Below are 13,597 nucleotides of genomic sequence, written 5' to 3'. Positions count from 1 at the left end.
TCTTTTGCAAGTCACTTAACCCCATTGCCTTATAAAAGCAATAAAATAAAATAAAATGGAATGAAATGAAAGAGGTTTAACAGTCCTCAGAACTATGCATATTATATCTTCTTGTCAACTTTTTCTTTATGTCATTTGGAATGTTTATTCTAGTCCTTTAGGTATCTTGTCTTATATAACTTGCTTAGCACCCTCCAATTTACCTCTTATTATATAATTCAAAGAATGGAGAATATAGATGGAAAAATTTTATCTTCATTCAAGTAAATAACCAAGAAAATAATCTCCAGCAATTTTCCTTTCTCTATAGTCTATTAAAATATTACTGCTTTAGAAATCACCCAAACAGCAAACAAATTATCCCTATGACCAAATTTAAACTCTTCTTATGTAATTTGAGCAATTTCTTCTAGGAATTCTAGACTTTCAAGGCACTTAAGATTGTCCAGTCTCTCGTTAATATTATTCTCCTCTGCATCACCACCAGAACATAGGCATATGATCACAGCTTGAAGACTTCAGATGATAGGAAGCTCATTATATTGTGAAGCATTCCATTTTCAAATAACTCTGATTCTTAGGAAGTATATTAAATCTTGGGCAGTTAGTTATTACAATGAATAGAACACTGGCCTTGGAATCAGGAAGACCTATCCTTAAGAGTTCAAATCAGAACTCAGACACTTGTTAACTGTGTGGCCCTGGGCAAGTCACTTAATCCTGTTTGCTCAGTTTCCTCATCCATAAAAAGAGCTGGAGAAGGAAATAATAAACCACTCCAGTATCTTTGCCAAGAAAACCTTAAATGGGGGTCACAACAAATTGGACACAGCTGAAAAATGAATGAGCAATTTATTCTTTAGATACTTTTGCCCTTTTAATGGTTCAATTTTACATAGATATAGAAAAGACAACTTTTATATTCCTCATATGAAATCTTTATCTGAACTTTTTTATATGAACATATGTTCTTTATATGAAATCTCCTTATGGACTTGGAGATAGAAATTAAGATGAACCTCAGGCCTTTTCTTTTCATAGCTTTGTATCAGTGGTTTTAGATTTTCCTTTTTTTCTTCACTTTGGTATTTGTCATTCTTCGGAACTTCTTTAGGAGTCTAGAATACAAGTTAATTTCCAAAATCAGTCTAATAGCTTTTTAAACCCTCCTTAGATCCTCTCCCATGCCTTTATTTATCACTTCTCTGAAGAGAAGTAATAATCTATGAATCCAGGGCTTATTTTTCTATTGACATCCATTTGTGCATTTCCAACTGCCTTCTGAATTTCTCCACATGGGTATTCATCTTGCACTTTATCTCATCATAGTCTAAACACAATTCATCATTTTTCTCCCCACCTCACAGTCCTGCCTTTGCTTCCAGCATCCTTTCTGCTGATGATATCAGTATCATCCCAGTCTTTCATGCTCAAAATCAATTTCTTTACTACTCCTCATTACCCAGTTTCTAGTTCTTGCTGATTCTTTCTTCACAGTAGTTTCCACATCTGTATTTTCTCCACTCACAGATGCACCCTCCAAGTTCCAGTCTTCAAGTCATCTCACTTGAATGAGTTTAAAAACTTGCTAATTATACAATTCCAGATTTTACTCTCTCTATTTCATTCTTCACATAACTGCCAAATGGATCTTCCTAATGGACATGGCTGAGTATTTCAGTACTTTACTTTTGGAACTCTACCACTATTAGGATCAAATATTCTTGCCCTATCCTGCCTGGTCAGATTTTTACTTCACACTCTTCCTATCATATGCTCTACACTCCCACCAAATGAACAAACTCTTTCATGATCTTATTCTATACTGCCCTACTTCCAAGCAGTAGCATATTTTCCTTATGCTTGGGTGCATTCCTGTCATATTTCCAACTATTCAACCCCTTTTATCAAGGTTCTCTTTAGGTATCATCTCCTTCATGAAGTCTTCTCTAATAACTTTCCATAACTAAAAGTGATCTATTCCTTCCCAAATTTTCATAAAATCCCCTTTTTGGATTTCTTCCTTGGCTTTATCATATTCCACCAATAGGTGGGGAGAATTTTTTGATGTAATCAAGTAAAAAAAAAATAGTAAGTGCCTCCTAGTGCCTAGGATTGGACTCAACAATGGGCTGTGTATATCCTTTTGAAGAGATCTTAGTCTGTTAAGGTGACTCTCAGGTTCACTAAGGGGCAACCAATCTCATCACTCTCCATTACTAATTTATCCCATTCTTAATGATCCCTTTTCAGGTTCAGAGGTAGACTAGTGGAAAAAAATCCGAAATCGTTTTAGAAAGTACCAGAATTGCAAATATCTTCTATTTGGTCTGCCTGCCCCCCCCCCCCCAGAGCAAAGTCAGAAAAATCTTTTTCCCACTGTTCTTCCCATGTTTTATCTTGAAACTTGAACTTTAAGACTTTGAAAAATCACTATAAATTGGCATGCAATTTATTAGAAGTAGCAGGTAAAATACTACAGACAATCATATAAACTTGCAAATAAGGCTTTAGTTCTTGGTTCTAACTCTTGGAACTTCACCATCATAACTCAACAATCTTCTCACTCTGGAAGTTCCCTCCATCTCTGTGATTTTCTCACCCTAAAAGATCCTTCTGCCCTGGAGTCTCTTTTCCTAAAGGTGAGTTGCTTGCAGAATTTCTGCTTTGAGGAATGGGTCAAGTCAACTATCTTTTGGGTTCTTTGGATTCTGCTCCTGATTCAGACTTTTACCATTATGGTCCTGAATGAGGAACCTATCCCACCCTTACTTTTTCAACTCTCTTTTATGTTCTATTTTTCCCTCAATAGAATATAAGCAACTTGGGTACAGAAATTGTTTCTCTTTTTATTATACTTGTATCCGTAGTACTTAACACAGTGCCTGTCATGTTTCCAACTATTCAAACCCCTTTTATCTTTCAATGTCTTCTCAAAGCTCAAAGTAAGAGCTTAATAAATTATTCAGAGATAGAATTCTATCTCTATTACTTCACACTCTTTCTTACTGACCTGAGATGAATTTGCTGAAGAAGCAAATTATAATTTAAATTATGGAAAGAAATTCCCAAAAATAGACCTCTGGAAAACTGGGAAAGAAAAAAATTAAGTTGTATATTTGATTCCATTCTCACAAATTGCCAAAACCAATAATTCAGCCTGATCTAAGTTCCTGAAAAATCCTGCTAAGTATTTGCTTTTCCTCCTCTCTCTGTCTTGCTGTCTCTATTATTGTCTCTGTCTATCTCTCTTTGTCTCTCTGTCTCTGTCTCTGTCTCTCTTTCATCTACATATTTCTGTTCTCATCTCATATTTCCTCTCTATTTCTCCATTTGGTGCCTGCATCAAATTGGGCTCTCTTGAATATCTACCAGAAATCTAGGCCAAGAATTCTCTATTATTCCACAAAGATCCTCCAAATTCTCTGTGAGTCCAGAGAAATACTTCTGAAGCTTTTAGGTCTCATCATTCCAGGGTTATACTGCTTCATTTCATTATTATTTGTATGGCTGCATCCTTGATTAAAAGCTTCTGATGGTCAGGACCTATGTCATTATTTTCATCTTCTTATTCTCAGGTCCAGCACATGATCTTGCACATTGTGGGTAGTTAATAAGTGTTTGTTGTATTAAAACAAATGTAGCTGAAATTTCTCATCTCTCTTCTATTCAACATCTGATGCTATGAGATGGCCTTTGCTATGGAGTGTGGGAGAGAGAAAAGCATTCATTTACATAGGAGAAAGATCACAGGGAACTTTTTTAAAGACATAAAATGATAAGAGTAGGACAGACTCTAAAAGCTCTTCTCTATCTTTGAAACTGCTAAAATGTGCTGGGGCAGTTATGATGAGTAGTGGTCATCCTGGACCTGATTACAGAAGTTCAACTATTGGTCCAAACTTCAGGATGGTATACTGTGATACACTAAAATCTGCTTCATATATCTTCATTCAGACAATATGAAAGAATATTTCTAAAGTCATTTAGCAGTCTTTTGGTATGAAATGGTATATATGATATACCTACTAGAAGGTGCCTACTAAATGCTTGTCCTCTTCCTTTTTCCACCTCCTTTCTCCTTTAATCATATACAGCATTTTTGAGTTTGCCAGAAAGTCAGTGAGAATGAAAAGTTTTTGTACCTTCCAGCCATTTTGCACTTGTGGCAAAAGAGAAGAGATGGTCAGTCATATAGCAAGAACAAGGGAACACCCAGGATCTTATGTGCCCCCCTCATGTAGCGAACATGAGGGAGGTGTGGACAAACAGGATGGACAGGCATGATTAAGTTATAAATAACTGGATCCCTCACTGGAGGGGATATCCCACATTGATGAGATTCCCAGAATCAGTAGAATTCTGCGGAATTGAAAACTGTAGTGTGGTGCTGCTGTAAGTTTGTCAACTTCCTTTGAAAAAAATTTCATTTTTTTTCTCATTTTTTTTTCATTTCAGCTCTTTGATTGGCACATACAGCTTGATAAGTCTCTTCCTGCACCATTGGGCACAATAGGTGCCTGGCTTTATAGGGCAGAAGTTGCCTTACAAGAAGAAGTAGCTATTCATCAGGTCCATGAAGAAACGGCAAACACAATACATCGGAAGCTGGAACAACATAAGGTAAAAAAAAACAAAAAAAAAAAAACCCTAGTATAAGACATCTGAGACATACAGACTTTCCCAAAATTTTATCTACATATCATTTAGAAATGTATCTTACCTTAATTAAAAGTTATTTTGCCTTTTACCATCCTTTCTAACCATAGGTTTATTATTTAGTGTTGGTCTAACTCATTTGCTTGTATTTTCTTTTTTTGAAGGATGCCATTTCACGTTAAGAAATAAAAATTTTCTTTTTTTATTATTGTTGGTTGGGTCATTTTTCAGTCTTAGAAATATGTAAGAGTGGTAAAACAGATTGAAAAATAAGTCAACTTCTGTGGTGCATGTGTAACTAAAGTAATTAATGTCTTGTGTATTATAATCTGCTACTTCACTAAAAGTTTTAATTTTTTAATTTAAATTTAAATTTTTTTAAATTTATTCAAATTTTTATTTTATTTAATGTTAATATATTTAATTATTTATTTGCTTTTAATTAAAATATTTACTATATTTAATAAAAATATTCAACCTTAAGAGAAGAAACATGTGTTATAAATTATAAAGCTAAATTATGGTGGGATTATTGGATTCAAACTACATACCAGTGAACCACCATGAGATGAGTCTAAATCATTTAATAAAATGTGAAAAATTCTGATTCTGGTCAAAATAAACATATTTGCTACTTACTGGTAGGATAGCTTTGGGCAATTCACTATACCTCTCTTGGAGATCAGTTTCCTTATCTTGTAAAATAAGGAGAGTAGAAATAAATGATCTTCCAAATGACTTTCAGCTCTTAGTCTTTTGATCTTCTATAGCCCTGGTTTATTTTAAATTTGTTCAAAATGAAGATTCAGGCTTCAAATTATTTAATATGTCTGTCTAGAAACTGATAACATACTTAATTCCTTTTTGATAGGCAATGATTTCTAGATAAACAGAATATTGTTCTTGATGATCGTGGAGGAGAGTCATTCAACCTTCCTATTTTCTTATGTGAGGAATCTTTTTAGTTGTGAGGAAATTAGGCTACGTTAAAGTAGGAGAGGGCAAAAAGAGTGGGGAAATTGGAAGAATGACTAGAAACATGCATTATGTTCCCTTTATCTAGACTATCTCCCGTGAACCACACATGGAACATATTGTTGTCTCTAGTTTTCTTCCTATGTCTTTCTCTACCATAGTGGATAGAATACTGATCTTGTAGGGAACAAGATCTAAGTTCAAATATGGCCTTAAACACTTACTAACTACTAGGTACATGATGTGATCTAGTCACTTGAGCTCTGTAGGTCATAGTTTCCTCAACTGTCAAACGGGGATGACAACAACTCTTCCAAAACATCTCAGATGAGATAGTTGTAAAACATTGCACACACTACCAGTAGGTACTTAATAAATGCTTATTCTCTTCCTTATTTCCTTCTTATGACAGTGTCTTACTTTACATTGTCTTAGCAATACACTTTGTAATTAGAAGTCTTTCAGAGTTCCTTTTTCCCTCCTTCATATTCAAGGATAGATAAATGTTTCATTTCATGCTGTACCACCCTAAAATATCTATTTAATCATGTGCATAGTTTTATCCCTTTATACATATGTCTTCTCTCCTGTCCTGATTTTCATTCAATTTTATTTTATTTGTCCTCTTTGAAAATAATTTATTTATTTTTATCATTAGGCACAGTTAGGTGGTACAGTGATTAGACACTAGTCCTGAATAGACACTAGTCCTGAAATGAGGAGGATCTGAGTTGAAATTCAGCTTTCATTAACACTTGACACCTGATACTTACTAGATATGTGACATAGGAAAAATTACTTAGCTGCAATTGCTACACTAAAAAAATTAATAGGCATAAATATAAATTCTTATACTTGAGTATACTACACAAATTATTCCCAAAAACTAAGAAGGAAAACACTCTTCCAACTCCTTTCATGAGACAAATATCATCACAATATTTAAACCAGATAGGATTAAGAAGCCAAATTATAGACTCCTATGATTAATTGCTACTGATGCAAAATTTTAATAAAATCATGGCAAAAGGACTAAATCAAAATATTTGAAGAAGAATCAAGTTATATTTATACCAATCATGTAAGGTTGGTTTGAATTTAAGAAAATATTATTGTAGTCATTAAAAACAATACTCCCAAGTATGAATATATCAAAAGAAAAATTAATCAACAAATGAGATGACCAATTGATTTGGGAAATGGCTAAACAAAATATGTTACATGACTATAATATCATTGTGTTAAAGAAATGATGACTATCATGAAGGATGAAAAGAATTCTATGAATGTAGAAAAGTAAATTAAACATTCATGAGAACATTATACATAATGCCTAAAATGAAATAGATGGGAGAATAAATAAAATTGAATGCTTTGAAATTATAATTGCTAGGGTTGGTCCAAAGAGGCAAGTCCCTCCCTCTCACCTTTGCAGAAATAAGAGAGCAGGATAGAGGATGAAGTTGGAACATTGTATATACTCTTCAGAATCAGAATATTCATTAGGAAATGAGCATTTTTTTCTATTCATTTCCTAATGGATATTCAAAAAGAATGAAAGTATGTGGAAGAATCAAAACTGCCTCCACCAATATGGATAGTAATCCCTTAGTAAATTACTCAGTCATAGAATTATGTAATGCAGAAAGATGGATCTACAAACAGACATAGTATTAATTTCTGGGAACTACATTTTAGGAAAAATTGACAAACTGGATATTGCCTAAAAGAGGGCAACCAAGAGAGTGAAGGGCCTTAAGATCATGCTACAGATAGGTTAGTTAGAAGACGAGATAGACCTGGGGAAAAATAAGACAAGAATTTATGACAGATGTCTTTGAGTCTTTCAAAGATTGTCCTAATTTAAAAGGAAAATTAGATATTTTCTGCTTGGCTCTAGAATGTTGAACTAGAAGTAGTGGATAGATGGCATAGAGAGGCACCTTTCAGTTTGATATCTATCATATATCTACTTGTAATATCTACATAATTTATCTAACTTATGAAATAAGGGCAAAACTGGAAAACAGGAAAAACTGATTTCAAATTCAGTCTTAAACACTTACTAGCTATGTTACCCTGGGCAAGTCCTTTAACCCTGTTTGTCTCAGTTTTTCTCATCTGTAAAATGATCTAGAGAAGAATATGTCAAATCACTTCAGTATTTCTGCCAAGAAAATTACAAATGGGATCACAAAGAGTTGGAAACAACAGAAATGACTGAACAAGAAAGTTTTTAATAAGGAGCAGCTAGGTGAAATATTAGAAAAACGGCCAAGGCTATAGTTAGGAAGATGGCTTTTCCTGAGCTCAAATCTGGTCTCAGACTCATTAGCTTGGTGATCCTAGAGCCATTTGCCTCAGTTTTCTCATATGTCAAATGAGCAGAAGAAGGAAAGTGTAGTAGATACTCTAGTATCTCTGCCAAGAAAACCTCAAATGAGGTCACACAGACAAACAACTAGAAATAACAAAAAATGAATAAACGTGCATATATGTTTGAGTGGTTTATATAAAACAATTGTAGCTTTGAAATGGACTGACTCTAAAATAGATGACTCCTCTTACTCAAGATTTTCAAGAAAAGGTAAGTATCACTTTTGGAGAATAGTGGAGAGAGGATTCTTTTCAGGGAGAAGTGACCCTAGATTTATGCTGTGCTTCCTTCAACCCTTAAAGTCTATGCTTTTATAAGCAATTAATACTTTAAAAAATTATGATCTTTAATGGTGGGAGATTTCCATTACTCACATGTTCACAGATTCTTGCAGTATTGAAGATTTTAAATGCCTCTCTCTTCTTAATTCCAATTATCATTTTTTACTAATATTTTATTTTTCCAAATACATATTATGTAAGTTTTTCAACATTCATCCTTATGCCTGTATATATATATATATATATATATATATATATATATATATATATATATATATATATATGTAATTTTTTATGGGGTTTTTTTGCAAGGCAAATGGGGTTAAGTGGCTTGCCCAAGGCCACACAGATAGGTAATTATTAAGTGTCTGAGTCTGAATTTGAACTCAGGTACTCCTGACTCCAGGGCCAGTGTTCTATCCACCTAGCCACCCATATATATATATAAAAATATATATGTATATATATATATATTAATATTGTACATACTTATTTGTGCTAAACATTTTATAAATTAGTCATTTTCAGTATGAGAAATTAGGATTAGGGGAAAGAAATATATAAGATTTTTTTTAAAGTGAATGAATGTAGTGTTCACCAGATTCTGGAGGATTTTGTTTTGTTTTGTTTTGTTTTTCTTCCTCTGGATGGGACAGCATTGTCCATAGGCAATCTAATAGGGTTGTCCTAGTTATCTGAACTACTGAGAACAGCTGCATCCATCAGGGTTGATCATCTCATAATACTCTGGTTAATGTGTACATTGTTCTCTTAGTTCTGCTCCCTTGGCTCAGCATCAGATCCTGTAAGCCATTCCATGCTTCTCTAGCGTCTATTTATGGTTTTTTGTTTAGCCATTCCCCAGTTGATGGGCATCCCCTCAATTTCCAATTTTTGCCACTATATAAAGAGCTACTATGAATATTTTGGAACCTGTGAAACTTTCCTCATTTTTTATGATTTCTTCTGAATATAGATAGACCTAGAATTGGAATTGCTGGCTCAAGTGTGTGAACAGTGTTGTTGCTCTTTGGCCATAGTTCCATATTGCTCTCTAAAATGGTTGGCTCTGTTTACAATTCCACCAGCAATCCTCCCACAACCTCTCCAACACTGATCATTTTCCCTTTTTGTCATCTTAACCAATCTGATAGGGGTGAGGTGATACGTTAATTTGCATTTCTCTCTAATCAATAATAATTTGGAGCATTTTTCATATAATTATATATAGCTTTAGTTTCTTCATTTGAAAACTGTCTATTCACATATTTGACCATTTATTCATTTGGGTAGCAATTTTCATTTAAATTCATTCTAAAATTATTTGATAAATTATTTCAGAATTAATTTGAATGATTATAGGAATAGTCTTGGTTACAGTTCTTATTTTGTCATTATTTTGCAACATCTTAATTTGCCCATTTAAGTGATTTATTCATCCTCTTGGCTAAATGTTAATTTTCCACTTTTCTAATGGCTAGATTATTTTGTGTGATGGTTTGAAGTTATTTAACAGATTCCTCTTTGATTTTAAAATGCTTAAATTAAACACTTAACATTAAAAGCCAAGACCTTTTTTGACTCTATTATTTCTCTAGCAAGTCTGATATACTCAATGAAATAAAGGGAAGATGAAGAAAATGATACTAAGAATACACCTATTCAATATGAAGTCCCTTTGCTGTAGATGCTGAGTCTTGAATTTTGTCCATTTAATTTATTTGTTCATTGACCAATGAATCACTTTGCTGAGGAGTAGTTTCCTCATCTATAAAATGAGAAAACTGGGCAATATGACTTTGAAGATAAGATAATAGCTTTGAATTCTCTGATTCTATGAAATGATAACTATTTATCCTGTATTTATGCTTTATATTGAAGTCATTTCCTTTACATACATAGAAGTCTCAATTTGATTTTGTATATTATGGAGATGATATGTCATTCTTGAAGACTATGGCATGAAATTCTATCAAACGATGAAAAGCCTTGCACTTTGCTACGCTTTGGAAATACCAAAGGAGACAAAAGAAAGACCCTCCCTCAAGGGGTTCTTAACATAATAGAGGCAAATAGTAATTAAATACAGAACTGGTTTAGAGTAAAAATTGATGTGAAATTATTAATCATATAATTAGAAGAGTACATTGCCACCAAGCAATGAAGAATGATGGCAGGTAAACAATGTGTATTCAGAAAGCTTATTCTAAGATTCAACTAAATCATCCAATATATATGTAAAAAGAATGAGATAAAAATAGATTCTAGCAAATTTTCATAACAGGATATTTTAATAATTGATTATAGTGGAACTTCAAATTTAGAATCTTATATCTCTGATGTGTCATTTAAGAAAGTGGAAATTTCACTAAAGAAAGCAGAGATGGGAAGAGAAGATTATGGGTACAAGAACTCCCAGAAGGGGCAGCTAGGTGATGCAGAAGCTAGAGTATTAGCCCTGGAGTCAGGAGGACCTGAGTTCAAATTTTACCTCAGACACAATAATTATCTAGTTGTGTGACCTTGGGCAAGTTACTTAACCCCATTGTCTTGCAAAAAGAAACCCAAAAATTTAAAAAAAAAAAAAAGAACTCACAGAAAAAAATCTGAAAAAGTTTTTTTGACACAATTTTAAAAGTATTGAATTTTTAAGTTATATAAAACAGATGACAGTTATCAAGAAATGGGGAAAAAATTCATATATGCTATAACTATCCTTCTCTTCCCCAATCAAGTTGATAACAGTGTGATCCTGAGCAAGTCACTTAACTCAAACCACCTTGCAAAAAATTATTTTTGCTTTTTCACAACTGCAATATCTTTGTGAGAATTAATTTTAACTGTATCAGGGGTAAATTTAATGAAGGTGAATAGCAGTCTTTTATCAGACAATAGCTTCATAATCTACGATAATTAGAGAATACAAGATATTACTGTAATTGTTATTTTAAAAACGATTTGACTTGTTTAGTAAATGTTCCAGTCTCACTCTTCCAGAATAGGGCTGGTTATAACTGTTTCTCATGCTTCTGGGGTACCCTTCAAGAACTGTGAGAACTGTGAGTGTCTTTCTACAAAATATTACCTTGGGCTTCCTAGGACAATTATCTTCTTCCCACTGTTTTCTGACAATAATTCTATCAGGTCTAGTTAATTGTTGATTTTAATTAACTTCTGCAAAGGGATATTTAATTTGAAGATACTACAGGATTATAGTAATTGGGAACACAGTCTCTGGTTAAGTCCCTAGGAAGGCAGGCTCACATTTAAATTCATTTCCACAGAATGTTCTCCCCATATTTGTTGTATCTTATGTCAAATGAATGAGTCTTGCATTCCATCTTCCACTTGGCATATTCTTCCTCCATTTCTTTTTTTTTAGGTTTTTGCAAGGCAAATGGGGTTAAGTGGCTTGCCCAAGGCCACACAGCTAGGGAATTATTAAGTGTCTGAGACCGGATTTGAGCCCAGATACTCCTGACTCCAAGACCGGTGCTTTATCCACTACACCACCTAGCCGCCCCAATTCTTCCTCCATTTCTTGATGACTGCCAAATCCATGGATTTTATTCTTGGACAAATTGATATTTCAACTTTATAATTTTTTTGAAGGCTACAAGGGCTTATTTCCAATGCCAGCAAGTCTTGAAGAAACCTATGCTAAGAGAAATAATGAGTTTTGAATTCATCCATTTTGGTGATGCAACTAATCATATTTTCTTTATCATATAACTAGCAGATAAGAGCCAGTTATAGAATGTCTGCACATGATCGAAATCTCTCCAATCAGTTTCTGTTAAAGATCATCATGCTTTGTTTTGTTTCTTTTCCCAGAGGCAGGCTCCCCATCCTTTTTACAAAATATTTTCTTATATTATTATAAAATATTTTAAAGGTTTTAATTATTTATTTAATTGTTTATTTATTTATTTTAACATACATTTTTAAAATTTGAATATCAAATTCTCTTCCATTCCCTTCACATTCCTCCCCACACATTGTGAGCGAAATAAATGTGATATTGATTATATATATGTGAAATCAGGCAAAATATGTTACTAATACAGTAACATATTGCAAGAAAAAAAAAAGAAAGAGAAAAAGTATGTTTAATTCTGTATTCTGACTCCATCATGTCTTTCTCTGGAAATATATAGTTTTCATCATAAGTCTTTCAGAATTGTCTTGGATCATTAAATTGATTAGAGTTACTAATCACTGTCCTAATTGCTATTGCCATATACAAGGTTGTCCTGATTCTGCTCACTTGTCTTTGTATCAATTATTATTATCTTCCCAGGTTTTTCTGAAATCATTTCCCTATTACATATTGATGCAGACAATTTATTTTTTTTAATTTATTTTTATTAAAGATATTATTTGAGTTTTAGAATTTTCCCCCAATCTTGCTTACCTCCCCCTCCCCCCCACAGAAATCCCTCTGTCAGTCTTTACTTTGTTTCCATGTTGTACCTTGATCCAAATTGGGTGTGATGAGAGAGAGAAATCATATCCTTAAAGAGAAGAGAAGTCTAAGATGTAACAAGATCAGACAATAAGCTATCTAGTTTTTTTTTCTAAATTAAAGGGAATAATCCTTGCACTTTGTTCAAACTCCACAGCTCCTTATCTGGACACAGATGGTACTCTCCTTTGCAGACAGCCCAAAATTATTTCCGATTGTTGCACTGATGGAATGAGCAAGTCCTTCAAGCTTGAACATCACTACCATGTTGCTGTTAGGGTGTACACTGTTTTTCTGGTTCTGCTCATCTCACTCAGCACCAGTTCATGCAAATCCCTCCAGGTTTCCCTGAAATCCCATCCCTCCTGGTTTCTAACAGAACAATAGTGTTCCATGACATAAATATACCACAGTTTGCTAAGCCATTCCCCAATTGAAGGACATTTACTGCATTTCCAATTCTTTGCCACAACAAACAGGGTTGCTATAAATATTTTTGTACAAGTAATGTTTTTACCCTTTTTCCTCATCTATTCAGGGTATAGACCCACTAATGGTATTGCTGGGTCAAAGGGTAAGCATATTTTTCTTGCCCTTTGGGCATAGTTCCAAATAGCTCTCCAGAAGGGTTGGATGAGTTCACAGCTCCACCAACAGTGTAATAGTGTCCCAGATTTCCCACATCCCTTCCAACAACGATCATTATCCTTCCTGATCATACTGGCCAATCAGAGAGGTGTGAGCTGGTACCTCAAAGAAGCTTTAATTTGCATTTCTCTAATAATTAATGATTTAGAGCATTTTTTCATATGGCTATGGATTACTTTGATCTCCTCATCT

At 33.6% G+C, this 13,597-nt stretch overlaps 1 protein-coding gene across 1 annotated transcript in view; it reads left to right on the top strand.

Moving 5' to 3' along the window:
* Positions 1–13,597, top strand: part of SYNE1 (spectrin repeat containing nuclear envelope protein 1) — a 598,518-nt gene that overhangs the window by 183,398 nt on the left and 401,523 nt on the right. Inside the window, exon 12 of the mRNA XM_074187858.1 lies at positions 4,459–4,623. Coding sequence (XP_074043959.1) covers positions 4,459–4,623 — 165 coding nt within the window. The remainder of the gene's footprint in view (positions 1–4,458; positions 4,624–13,597) is intronic.

Source organism: Macrotis lagotis, chromosome 5, assembly GCF_037893015.1.
Source record: "Macrotis lagotis isolate mMagLag1 chromosome 5, bilby.v1.9.chrom.fasta, whole genome shotgun sequence".
NCBI lineage: Eukaryota > Metazoa > Chordata > Mammalia > Peramelemorphia > Peramelidae > Macrotis > Macrotis lagotis.
Note: the sequence above shows the minus strand (reverse complement) of the source record. Positions and strands in the feature narration are given on the sequence as shown.